General features: G+C 36.1%; 1 protein-coding gene across 1 annotated transcript; it reads right to left on the reverse strand.

The window, feature by feature from the left end:
• Positions 1–2,193: 2,193 nt before the first annotated feature.
• On the reverse strand, positions 2,194–13,266 carry LOC126699577 (uncharacterized). The gene is made up of 5 exons (XM_050397478.1): positions 12,489–13,266; positions 11,633–11,895; positions 5,376–5,493; positions 4,116–4,324; positions 2,194–2,777 (listed from the first exon to the last, which is right to left on the reverse strand). Exons 1-5 carry the CDS (start codon positions 12,849–12,851, stop codon positions 2,324–2,326), a joined length of 1,407 nt encoding a protein of 468 aa, XP_050253435.1. The 5' UTR covers positions 12,852–13,266; the 3' UTR covers positions 2,194–2,323.
• Positions 13,267–13,724: the final 458 nt, after the last annotated feature.

Consider the following 13,724-nt stretch of genomic DNA (forward strand, 5'->3'; position numbering starts at 1 on the left):
ATATAAAGAACAGTGGAATATTAATTCTTGATAATTTGTTTTTCCTTTAATTATAGTTTTTTTTATAACCACTTAATTCAGTGTAGAAACTAGAGATGGACCAGATGGTTATCCTTTTCCCCCTCTTTTTCAAAATTCAATAAATTCGAGATGGCCTACAAAACAAGCCAAAATCTACTGAAAAATGGGTAGCAGAATTGGTAATCTCTAGTAGTTATAGGTGAGAAGCTTGTGTATTCATTTCCATAATACAGTTGGGGATGGATAGGCACTTTGAATTACGGAGGAAACTAACCAAATGTCCTAATCCTTCATAAGTACACATTATTGATTGATACCAAACAAATTATACATACATAGTGAAGGCTATATTAATATTTTCATATTTCATATTTATAATTAAAAAATAATTATTGTGGAGTACTATCTAGGTTTGAATTTTTCCATCCCTACATATATGCAAATACAGAATTAAAAAAGAATCGTTACCTTACCCAAAAAAAGTTGATTTTCCATTCGATTTCCAACTACCATTTGCGTCTAAATGAATGGTGAGTTAGCCAGGACAATGAACACTATTAGAAATTGCCTGTAACTTAAATTCTTTGTATGCAAATGTCAGGCCAAGAGCATAAATTAGAAAGGAGTAGTTCTAATCCTAACCCAATTTTTGATTCATTATTTTATTTTATTTTATTTAAAAAAAAGGCTGAAAATTCCATTAAAGAAAAGCCATATCGCTTGGATTACCACAGTAAGGTGGGAAGGAACATCTTTCATCTACACCAAAAAACTTGTGACATATTTAGCATGTCTAGCAAGGTTGTGAGTAACAGAATTACCTTGACAACGAACATGTGAGAAACTAAAAGAGAGCTAGAGCAAAAAAGCTTTTTTTTTTTTTTTTTTTTTTTTTGAGAAACAAGCAAGATATTCTTTGAGCTCAGTGGAAATTTTAAAAGATATTTATCAAGATTTGACTTACACATAACTATCTTAGCTACCATCATAAGAAGTTTCGCTTCAGAGTTCACCTTTGTTTTTTCATGATAATGACTAGAACACTTGTGCAACTTGAGAATAAAAAAGGTAGAACATAAGCCAAGAGCCTAGTAATTTTTGTGGTGTTCAAATCCACATCCCTCACTACTTGTATGAAAAAGAAAAATAAAAAAAGCACATGGAAGGTCCAATCAAGCAATCCTAATTTGGGTGCTCAAAATTGGGTCAATCATGAATCACCCAATTGAACATCCTCTAGGTGTGAACGTATCTGGAAGATTAGACTGCAAATATGCAATAGTGTGAATTAGAAGATCACTTAATTAAGCATTGATGTAACGCATTCTGTGAATTGAAATTTGAATGCCCACTTAATTAAACAAGTTGTACATAGATATTTACCATGAAAGAGGTCCTTAATCTATTTGGGACCATTTAGGTGGGCAAATAGAGGAGACAAAATCCTCAACTGGTTCCACACTTTTTATCAGATACAGAAAAAAGATTTGGCTAACTACTACACCCATATATTAATGAAAAACTTCTTTTTCTTTTTCTTTTCTTTTTTATCTTAACTACTTGTTCTCCATTTTGTGTTCAATTTTTCTTTGTTAACTGCATACTTATTTATCTTCAATCAAGCCAAAACTTAAGAATTGGACTTCCAAGGAGCCAATGAGTCTACCAAACATAAATATGAAACTTTGAACGTTGAACTTTGTTTCTTGGAAGAAATGAGACAAGATTGAAAACAATAACCATCAGGCTGACAAACAGTTAAAGAGAGCATGGATTTTCAACATTGTGCACGTAGGAAATCTAAGTATTAAATATTTTCTATGCACCCAGAAATTAAAGAGCAATGTTTGGCTTGTTGGAAGACCAAAAGCATTCAATACTTGGTGCTATTTGTCAAAGGCTCAAAATATATCATCATCAGCCAATCTAAGCTATCAAAGAAATGTAGAGGATTTTATTGAAGTCAAATGCACTAGTTTTCTCAATATTGTCAAAAAAGGAGATGTTTCAATGAGGTTACAATAGTAAAGTGTAGGGTATTTCATTGTCAAAATTTATGAAGTCAGAAGTTCCAAATTTGTTACTTTGAAGGGATAGGCATCCTGATAAATCAAGCACATGTTAAAATGTGACATTCTGGTACAGTGTGATTAAGATTTCATGACAATATGCTTACCTACTCAAAGACTAAGCTATTTCATTGCCAGAATAACCAATGTGTACATTCTCACAAAGATATCAACAAAGGAATGTGTGATTACAAATAAATGATATGTCAATGTACATGGCCTACAGCACCCGACTATAAGCTGGAAATATGATCTGAACCGACATCTGATCGAATCGTGGAACTATCATAGTTGAATGCGAACGATTCTGCTAATTCAACAGCATCCTGAACCCTAAGCCGGGTCCCCTGTTGCCCCACAACTGTAGCTGCAACCCTAGATGCCAATGTACCCATTCCTTTCAAATCTGACATACCCCGTAAAATACCATACAACATACCGGATGCATATGCATCCCCAGCACCACAAGTGTCCACTGGTACGCATGGAGAAGGAGGGATATATACTGCTTCTCCTTTTACACCTATGTAAGAGCCTCTTGGCCCATCAGTAACTGAGATTAGGGGAACAAAATGGCTCAGATACCTTGTAGCTGAAACGGGACTTTCCTTTGATGCAAAGTGACATAGAGCTCTAGCTTCATCACTGTTAGCAAAAACAATGTCGGCATGGTTCCCTATTATTTCCCTGACAGCAGAAAAGGAAAGAAAAGTAAAATAAAACTGAATGAACTGTTCACAGAGAAAACGATTTCAGCATATGAATGGAGATTGCCAGATTGGAGTCTTCAATGAGGAAAAAGTTACTCCCTCCGTCCCACTTTTTTTGTCCTGTTTGAAAAGTCAAATTTTTTAAGAAAATATCATTTATTATCTTGTCTACCTTTTATAAATGTATAAGTTTCCAAAGCTACCCTTAAAAAAATTTATCAAAAAATTGAATTAGTAAATTAATAGGGGTATAATAGGAACATTAGTAAATTAATGACTTTTATTTTTAGAAACAGGACAATATTTTAGGACATCTCAAAATGGAATAGAGGACAAGAAAAGTGGGACGGAGGGAGTACTAATCAGATAAATGAGATAATAGAATGTATTAAAAAATTGAAAGGAAATATAAAACAAACAAGAATGAATTTTAAAAATTGGACAATTAATTCTCTGGTTTCAAAAAGTTCAGGCGTTAAACCAGAGAGAAGATGAAATAGCTTTGGAACTAAGGTTTTTTCTACCCCTCACAATCTATAAAAGCAACAGGCACCTAGCAACCTGGGATCTGGAACCATCCATAGTTTTTTAGTAGCATTCATTTGAGTCCATCTTCTTTATGATGGCTAACCATTTTAGCGAAGAATATTTGGAGTTTGACACTTGAAGATTTTAATAAATGATCCCATTTCTTTCTTCTTCTGAGGATTTCAATAATTAAACTGATTTCTATACAATTATTATAGAAATAATTATTGCCTAAATCCCTTTCCGTAGAATTATGGAAATAGTTGTTGCCCCAAAATACTTGTTCTCAACTGTATAGAAAGCCCAATTAGTTCATGCAATGTCCCTGGTCCGTCCTCAATCCTTATGATCATACTAGGATTAATTTGTTCATTTAATATAGCCCCACCTCCACCTCATCTTCATCATCATCCCAATGCTAAAGATTTCACTTAGGGCAATAATTTGCAGGACAATTCTATTGGAAATTGGCATGTTGGGCACTTGAGGACATGAGACCTAATCCTCTTTATGCAACACTATTGTGAAGGTTGTCAAAGAATTCAGCTTCATTTACACTATTGCAAAGGTTGTCATAAGATTGTCAACCACATTAAAGAGAAACATACTAACCACCACAATTGGGTTAATTAAATTTAGTAAAAGCTATTTTATTCATCCTTTCTATTGGGGTGGAGGGAAGAGGTCTTAGCAAATTTAAATAACAAAAGCCTATTAAGGCATAAAGAATCATGCCATCTATGTGATTATTCTATAATAAGATAACCAAGTCAGCTAGCAATCTTACCAGAAATCATCATAGTGTCTCTCGATGCAGGAGACATCGGATGCTGTTACAGCAACCAGGGCTCCACACCTACGTGCTTCCTCGCATGCTTTAGCGATTGTTTTAATTGTATCAGGAAATTCAAATAAATACCCTTCAACAACAAGTATGTTTGTCTTTGAAACTATGCTAGCTAAGCTTGGATCATAATTGACAGTTGACGGCATGCCCTGATATCAGGGGGCATATATATTAGTGTCTCATTCAATTCACTTCACAGACAATTTACACACACTAACGAAATGATAAGAGCTTCTTTGGAACGTAAATTTTATATGTGAACTTTAAACTGCCCCAAAAGTTCTATTAGAAATTAAAAGACAGGTGACTGCCTATTGCAAAGTAACTTAAGAAAACTATTTTTGATAAGTTTGCTCAGCTAAAATAATTTATTTTATAATCAGTAAAGTAATAATGCAACTAATAAGAAGAAAGGCCAACAAGCAATGGATGATTCACAAAAGTTATCGGCACTAAAAAACTTAGAAAGTCAAATAACATCATCATTTCCAGAGTAATTTAGGCCATTCATACCTTGAAAAGCCACTAGCCAAAAAAATTGAGATTTCTTGTTCTAGTTCCTCCCTCACCATCTCCTTGGATATGCAAGGATCCTAAAGATGTGTATACTTTTTATTTTATTCATAAGCAAGCCCCCAATAAATTTCAGAACTCATGATAATTTTCAAGTTAACTAAACCATAACTTGCTGAAGTTAATTGATTTGCATATAGTCATCATCCTGTGAATGGTTTCCAAAAAGATGAAACAAATAAATCAAATTGTGCATAAGCCTGTAAACTTTCAGCCAGGGAATAAAGTGTGTGTGTGTGTGTGTGTGTGTGTGTTTGAGAGAGAGAGAGAGAAGAGAAGAGAATAACAGGATTCAACTTTCCCATGTGCACCAATTGATCATTTAACACACTATTAACAACTTAAAAGCTCTCAGCCCAAGAACCTACATTTTCAGTCTACATCTAGATTGTATGAGTTAGTCGCCAGCCCATTAATAGAATGTACAGACATTTTCTATTCAATAATAAATTATTAGAGGAAACAAGACGTAGCCAACAGCTGGAAAATTCCACACCAAGCATAAATATAAAAGTACCGCATCAGTAATATATGAATTTAAGTACTTAACACTCTTTTTTGGGGTAAAAGTAAAACCATAAAACTTTCATAAATTAAGTAAAAAGATGTTACATATATTTAGCCAACCTGATATGAAAGCATTGTACGATGAGCATCTGGAGTTGTCAGAACTATCACTGTCCCTGTTGTCCCATCCTTGATGGGTGCAGATAGAAATTGCACATTTGCCCGACGCAGTTTTGTCCTATTAAACACATTATGAGAGGAAGTCAAATTTTATTCCATCACAGAAGCAACAAAGTCGAATAACTATTAAGAGAGGTATCAAAAAGTTAACCCCAGACAATCCTTGTGACCAATTTAAATACTTAGAGAATGCTATAGAGAGAAGACCCACAAAATATGTGGGTGCAATTCTACTATGAAACTGATAAGAATCTGTAAAGTTGTGATTTACAACTAATTTGTGTTAGCTTTAATTCCGTGCCAAATTTTATTGTAATTTTGTTCAATCTTATATACCCTGTATCTTATGTGAGATTTCATTGTAAGGGTTGTGTGTGAGAGAGAGTGTGAAGACTCAAGAAAAATTGAAGATCAAAGGAGTTTTCACAGGTAGCTCACGAGGAGACTTCCCACAAAGTGAAGCCGTGTGCTCAGCACATAACTGGAATACTAAGAGTTATGACAGATGGTGACAGCTGATTTTCGTGAGTGTTTCGCGAGTAATGTCTTCCCACAAGATACCCGCAAAACATTTTGTTTTGCCATTTTGTCATATCTGATACACTAGATCTCTACCCACACTATATATACTCACATTACCCATATATTGAGAGGAGTGCTTTTCAGAGAGAAAACCCTAGCCATTACCCTTGAGAGTGAGAGATTGTTATACTCACAATCTTCTACACAATCCATTATGGTTTTCCTCAACTCCTTCTCCATATCCAAATCCTTGAGAGGTTGATAGTTCAAACACTTACCACACCCATCCTGAGTGTAAAGTGAGGTTTTGGTGCTGTTGGGAAGCATTGGAAGAAGCCATTTGTTTGGTGGATGCAATCGGGTTGAATTGTGAGATCCGGAGAGTTAGAGAAGACAAGGTTTCGTCAAGTCAGTTGGTAGCAAGAGCTTGGAGGGCTCAAGTACATGGGGTAAACTAGGCTTGGAGGGTCTTTTGTTGTTCGTGTACTCTAACTCATTCTCTAGTGGATCAATTTACCGCTTGGAGGGCGGCGGAGAGATTTTTCGCCGAGTTCTTCGATTTCCTCTTCGATAACACATCGGTGTGTTATCTTGTGTTTGCATTCTTCTTCCCTACTCTTTTAGCTTTCATTTTATTGTTGATATTTGATGAATATGGCTTAGAGTAGTTATATTGTTTGGTCGTTCGCATTTACTTTATTCTACACTTAGTTTAAGTTAGAGTAAAATCAACCGAGTCGTAATTTTAATTTGGGGGTCTAAACAGCTCGTGTTTTCACACAAATTCGAGCTTTTAGAATCTAATGCAATCTTCCATTGAAACACACAGGACAAAGAACATATGGATGAAAATCATGAAATGATCTAAAAAATGACCTCTTAGATGACTACTCCATCAACTGCAACTGTTTGCCCATATTCATTCTGATAATAAAATTTCCAGAGGAACGTATACTTTCCCAGGTTCTTCTAGTTATAAGTAAAGAAATATAAGTATCTCCTATCGTTCAACCATGAGAAGTTTTTCAGCTAGAAATACCTCCAATAAATTGAAAGAGGGGACCATCTTAACATGGGCCAAGAGAGGTGTTTGATACCTCATTGATGACTGTTTGAGAATCTTTTTTCTTTTTTCAAATGAGTAACCATTTGTGTTCATCACAATGGCTCCAGATGCACTTTGATTTTTAACCTCTTTTAGACCCCTCAAGTTAGTCAACAGAGGAACATCCATTGAATTAAAAAGATAACACCCTGAAGTCATGGAAGGAATTTAATACACATGCACGCAGCTCATGTGTCAAATCTAAAACAGGCAGCAAGATCATCAAACTCATCATATATAGGATATTGCTTGTATTTACAGATCTGGTCAAGTAAACTATTGAAAGAATAACCATAAGCAAATAGTTCCTGCAAGAAAAGGCAAGGAAAACGACCAAAAAACCAATGTCTCCTTGTTTCCATAACACGTAAGAGCTAAACACCTACTATAGTTCCATAACAACTCAATATTTTCAACGGCAAGCTTCCAAGGAGATAGAATAGTAATCCTATTAGCCAGATAGAGGTCTTTACATTTAGTGTCTTATTTTCTACCCAAACATACATCTAATGCATAGACCTTGATCATTGGGGACACAAATTGCAGACCAAAAACTACATCTTTTTATCTTTTGATCTCCTTGGAACTCCCACCCTGCCCCAAACAAAAGAGGAAGTAAGATTATGTTGCAGTTTCTCTATAGTGTTAGCCACTTTAATAATGAGTTTATATTCAGAAAGGTAGTAGACTATGAGCTTAGCTTATGAGGAATTATTGAGTTATCCAACCCCCAAGAGCAGAATCAGATCATTTCAATAATCCATAACTTGCCCATGCTATCAGTAACTGGAGTTTAAAATTCCAGCAAGAGAGCATTCAGTCATGGATAAGACCAAAGTGCTTAACTGACCATCTAGATTGATTGTGAAATTAGATAACCTATTTTCCTTTAGGCCATTCATATAACATAGAAGACAGATATAACTCGTATCTTGCTATCTCACACAACATTACTAGACTACCAGAAGTTATAAGTCAAAATTTAAAGATTATTTACCACTGGTATCCGTGTTTCTCACCTTCTATTTGCTGATGATACCATTCTTTTCTGTGATGCCTCTAGAGAGCAGATTCTTTCTATTAGGCTGGTTTTGACCTATTTTCAAGCTTTTACTGGTTTGAAGGTGAATGTGGGGAAAAGTGAAATTGTCCCTATTAGGGAGGTGCGTAACATTCAGTCTTTGGCTAATATCCTTCAGTGCAGGGTGGAAAGTTTGCCTATGATCTACTTGGGTATGCCTTTGGGTACTTTGTAGAAAACACCCTCTATTTGGAATCCAATCCTTGAGAGGATGGATAAGAAGCTTTCAGGCTGGAAGCGGCGTGGTAGACTCACCTTGTTGAAGAGTACCCTTTCAAGCCTTCCGACTTATTACCTTTCCCTTTTTACTATCCCTAAAGCTGTGGCAACTAGATTGGAACGCATTCAAAGGAACTTCCTGTGGGTTTCAATAGTTGAGTGCTTCAAATTTCCATTGGTGGCTTGGGAAAAGGTTTGCTTGCCGCGTGAGTTGGGTGGTTTGGGAGTTCGGAAGTTGGTGCCTTTTAATCAAGCCTTATTAGGAAAATGGCTTTGGAGGTATGGCCATGAAACCTCGCGTTTGTGGCGTAGGGTCATTGCCATGAAATATGGGGAAGGAAAAGGGGGTTGGTGCACTAGAGCTTGTAGTAGGGCTCATGATTGTGGGTTATGGCGGAGCATTAGTGAAGGGTGGGAAACTTCGCTAAGCATTTCTCTTTTGTGGTGAGGGACGGTTCTCGTATTCTTTTTTGGCATGATAAGTGGATTGGGGATATTCCTCTCAAAATTCTATATCCTCAGTTATTTTTGTGTTCAGCTAATAAGGAGGCTTGCATTTCAGAGGTGTTAAGCCCTCCAGTGGGTGATAATGACAGAGCGTGGAGTTTAAGGTTTCTTAAGAATTCAATGATTGAGAGTTGGCGGCTTCTTACTCCTTTCTTCATTTCATCCAAACCCGAATTCCAAAGGGTGGAGGGTGTGACAGACTTTGTTGGGATCTTAATGGCAGTGGGAAGTTTGATACTCGGTCCTTTTATCATAAGATTCGAAATGCAACTCCTTCCATTTTCCCTTGGAAGGGAATTTGGAAAGTTAAGGCCATGTTTGGTTTACTTTTTCTCATCACTCAATTTCCGTCACTCATTACTCATCACTCATCACTCATTACTCATCATTCATCACTCAAAATACCCTACCCGTTTGGCACCATCACCCACTTGTCATCACTCAATATTTTTCACACTATTTGTGGGTCTCATACCTGTCACATAGGGATGGCAATTTTTCCCCGCCCCGCTTGACCCGCCCCTTCCTGCTTCGCCCCGTGCGGGTTTTCCCCGCCCCGCAAAGGTGGTGGGGCGGGGATGGGGCGAGATTTTAGACCCGCACCACGGGGCGGGGCGGGGATGGGTTTACACTTTTAGACCCGCCCCGCCCCATCTCCACCCCGCCCCGCATTAATAAGGGTTAAATTGTAATTTTATCGTACCCTAAAACCCTACTATTTAAACAAGAATATCATTAGCTTATTTTATTCTACCTAACGTGGCTCTACCTCTTTTTTCTCTCTAGCAAAGTTGGAAATAAGGTACCAATTTTAACTTTTTTTTGTATTTATTATAAACAAATTTATATACTATTGAATTGCTTATTTCATTCATGATTCATACGGTCTTTCTCAACTTACTTTTCATCATGAACATAATATAATTTTTTTAATGAGTTAGGGGTCTGTGGCTCTAAATATGTGTCTGTGTCATTGTTTTTGTAATTTTGTGGAGGCATTTGGCTGCTTAACAACGCTGCTTCTTTATGCTTGTTAAAATCCATATCTATTTTACAAGCTGGGTTTTTGTTTATAATTTATTTATAATTTCAAATATATTTTTATTATTGAAACATGTCATTTTATTTGAAAAAATAGTAATAGTTGTAGGGAAAATTAACAAAAAATAAAGGTTTACGGTGTAGGGCGGGGCTTCGTGGGTCTTCGTGGGGCCTTAAGGGGCGGGGATAGGGCAAGAAATTTTCCCCGTCATGTGGGGCGGGGTGGGGATGGGGCAAGAAAAATCCATGCACGGCGGGGGTGAAGATCTCATCCTTCGGCCCCGCCCCGCCCCATTGCCATCCCTACGTGTCACATAGTCTAGGATTTTTTTTTTTTTTTTTTTCATTCAATGTCACCGAACCCAGTGGAAAAAAAAAAAAAAAAAAAAAAAAAAAAATGAAGACCGAACCAGTAACACTGAACCCAGTGAAAAAAAAATAAATATAAAAAAAAAAAAAAAAAACCAGAACATGAAGACCGAACCAGTGAAAAAAAAAATAAAAACCAGAACATACCGAACCAGTGCAAAAAAAAAAAAAAAAAAAAAAAAAAAAAGAACCGAACAGCCCACCCAGGAGAAAGGAAAAAAAAAAAAAAAAGTCAAAAGTGGTCAAAAGTTGCGGCTGGGTACTGTTTGTGAGTCCCCTATGTGTGTTTAATTACAATATTACCATTGAGTTATGAGGTATGGAAACTAAAAACAACCAAAATGTGTTTTCAGTTTCCATAACTCATAACTCAAAAATCAGAGAATTGAGTGATGGAAACAGAGTTATGGACTTTCCAAACAACCTTTTTGCTATGGGTCCCACCATTTTTGAGTTATGAGTTATGGAAACAGAGATATGAATTATGGAAATTGACAAACCAAACACTTCCTAAGGATCCTAAAAGGGTGGCTTTTTTTATGTGAACAGCAGCCCATGGTCAAATTCTAACTTTGGATAACCTTATACTTCGTGGTTGCCCTTTGACGAATCATTGTTGTTTGTGCTGCAACAATGCGGAATCTATGGATCACATGTTACTTTTCTGTCCGATAGCTCATTCTTTATGGATGTATATGATTCGATTGTTTGGGATCGAATAGGTCATGCCAGGTTTAGTTGTAGACTTATTATTTTGCTGGTATCATTGGCTTGGGAAGCATAGCTCGAATATTTGGGATTTGGTTCCAGGTTGTTTAATGTGGATTATTTGGACTGAACGGAATAGGCAGTCTTTTGAGGATGAGGGAAAAACTGTGATTCAATTATTAGAGTTTTGCCAGCGGACCCTCTTTGATTGGTTTTGATGTTGGGGTTATTCGGATAGTTCTACCCTTTTGGATTTTCCTTCATCTATTAGAATAGATTAGGGGATGCTTCTGTCTTTTTGTTTCTTCTTTTCTTTTGTTCACTACCATGACCTCTTTGTGTTTCTCTTGCTATTCTTTTATCAATAATATTTCTTCTTACTTATCAAATAAAAATATAATCAACAATATCAGTTCTGTCAAAAGGAAAAACCAAAAGTTGCTTGACATCTACTCCTTTAACATACTTAATCCATAATGGCAATCTCTCTTTCCTTTTCCTTTTTATTTATTTATTTATTTTTTAACTTGCTGTGGAAACAACCAGCCAGAGTCTCCCTAACCAGAAGTTTGGTTTCACTCAATTCTAAATAAAGACATAGATAAAAACAAATAACAAACAAGTCTAGTCAAAACAGAGCCTGACCTGTAGAAGCCACCTAATGGATCGCTGCCCACACTGCCAGCCATGGCTACATTCAAGGCAGGGCCTCCAATGGGCCTACTACCAAGCCGAGCCAAGGCCACTAAACTGTTGGAAAGAGATCCACCAGCAGCAGCCTTGTAGCTACATCCATCCATAGCCTGCAAAACTCTACCCCTCTCCTCATGATTCACAACCTTCCTTGTTCCTTTCTCTAATCCCAGTTTATTTAAAAATTCATCATCAACCATGCCGGAAAAATCAACCTAACAATAGTTAACAAACGTGCAAGTAAGAATAAACTTTTATTAATATAATACCACAGTAGAACATCAGATAAGAAAAGGTTAAAATTTTGAAGCTACAATCAGAGATACTTAATCACAAATAAAATTAGTGCTGAATTCCAACATAATACCAGATACAAGTGACAGACTGACAGTGCATTTTAAAGATATTGAAGAAGTCATAGTTTTTTCAACATTTACCTTATATAATGATTATAATTGCGTATATTAAAGACTTGAAAACCAAATTTCAGTCCTCTAACTATTTTGACAGATGCTTCACACGATTAAAGAGTGCAATAACAAAGTAATCCATATATTGATATAATGCAACACCCCGAAATTGCTACCAAATGAGATTAAATGCATGCCTTCCTAACTAAAAACCACTGCCCTCCATCATTTCACACATGCACACACGAAATATTGAGCAATTTCCAATATACAAATTGAGGAATCTGATAATGAACATGGTCAGAAAAATTGCAAATCATGTAACTCACTAGTTTTCTCGGAAATTCAAACTTTTCCCCAAAAAAAACGAAAACCCCATAAAAGTTTAAAGTTACTACCATGGCTTGTCCAAGACCCAGGACATCCCATCTGTCAGGCAAGAGACAAGACCCAAAATTCCAATTCTCCTCTGTTTCTACTTCCACTTCTTCCTCATCGCTGTTACTCTCTTCTTCTTCTTCTTCTTCTTCTTCTTCAGCCCCACTCTCAAACTCTGCTGCGCCTCTCTCACCTCTGAAGCTGGAACAAGAAGAAACCCTGAAAAACCCATGTGGGCCTTTCACCATAGAAGCAGGTCTCAACCTCACTCTCCCTCTGTGATGCCAAAAGGCAAAGATTTTGGAATGCCCATGTGTATATTGGAAAGTTGGAGGGGAGAGGAAAGAAGTGGAGATGTGAGGAAGAGACAGAGACATAGACATAGATAAAACTCCTATCCTATGACTGTCTCTTTATCTATCTATGTTGTCTGTCTCTAGAATATATATATATACCTGTCTTTGTTGTTGGTGTGGTTTTGGGGTTTATAAGCTTTATAGTAATTGCTGGGTTTCTATAAAAACTGATAGCTTTCCTTCCTCTTCTTCTTCATACAGAACTAGTTAGTAACCATTCGAACCAATGCCCCCTATTTGCTCGGGAGGCAAAGGGCAATGTTCAATGGAGGAATGGATAAACCAATGGCTACGCTTCGGTCTCAAAAATGAATATTTCTTCTTTGCTTTCGTAAAAGATAAATAAAAGGAAAGAGAGAGAGAAAAAGATAATTACACATCTCTGGATATTGACCACATGTTTCTTTCCAGCTTCGTCAAGAGCTCTCTCGATTCATCCCCCCTTTCTCTCTCTCTCTCTCTCAAAAATTTCTACTTGCCGAATTCTAGTAGTTGCTTTTTTTAAGCGAAAATTACAATGGGGAATGTAAACAGTAAATCAATTTAGTACTATTTTTAGAAATATTTTATATTTCTAAAAGTAGTATCAAAATTATATTTTATGAGTTATAAACAATTGTCATAAAGGACTACTTAAATTATATCATTTAAAAAAAACTATATCATAAATTACATTTTACATTATAAAATTTTAAAATGTATATTTAACACTTTAAATTATCATTTATGTTACACTTTGCACTTTATTGTCGATTGGGCTTGTTAACTTAAATGAAAAAAACATAGTATCATATGAAAAGAGGCCATTGTTCATCTTCTCAATTGCTTGAAAATAAAGGAGATACTATTATACTTTAACATTTTAAACTATACTCATGATTATACTTGTACCCTAAACTT

This window comes from Quercus robur, chromosome 9 (assembly GCF_932294415.1).
Source record: "Quercus robur chromosome 9, dhQueRobu3.1, whole genome shotgun sequence".
Classification (NCBI taxonomy): domain Eukaryota; kingdom Viridiplantae; phylum Streptophyta; class Magnoliopsida; order Fagales; family Fagaceae; genus Quercus; species Quercus robur.

Bases quoted from the DNA above. Each gene is read 5' to 3' on its own strand.
- LOC126699577 (XM_050397478.1), bottom strand. From the start codon at position 12,851: ATGTCTATGTCTCTGTCTCTTCCTCACATCTCCACTTCTTTCCTCTCC. The intron at 11,896-12,488 runs GTAGTAACTTTA...AACTATTGTTAG, and splicing joins TGGGTCTTGGACAAGCCATG to GTTGATTTTTCCGGCATGGT. The intron at 4,325-5,375 runs GTTGGCTAAATA...CCCTGATATCAG, and splicing joins GTACAATGCTTTCATATCAG to GGCATGCCGTCAACTGTCAA.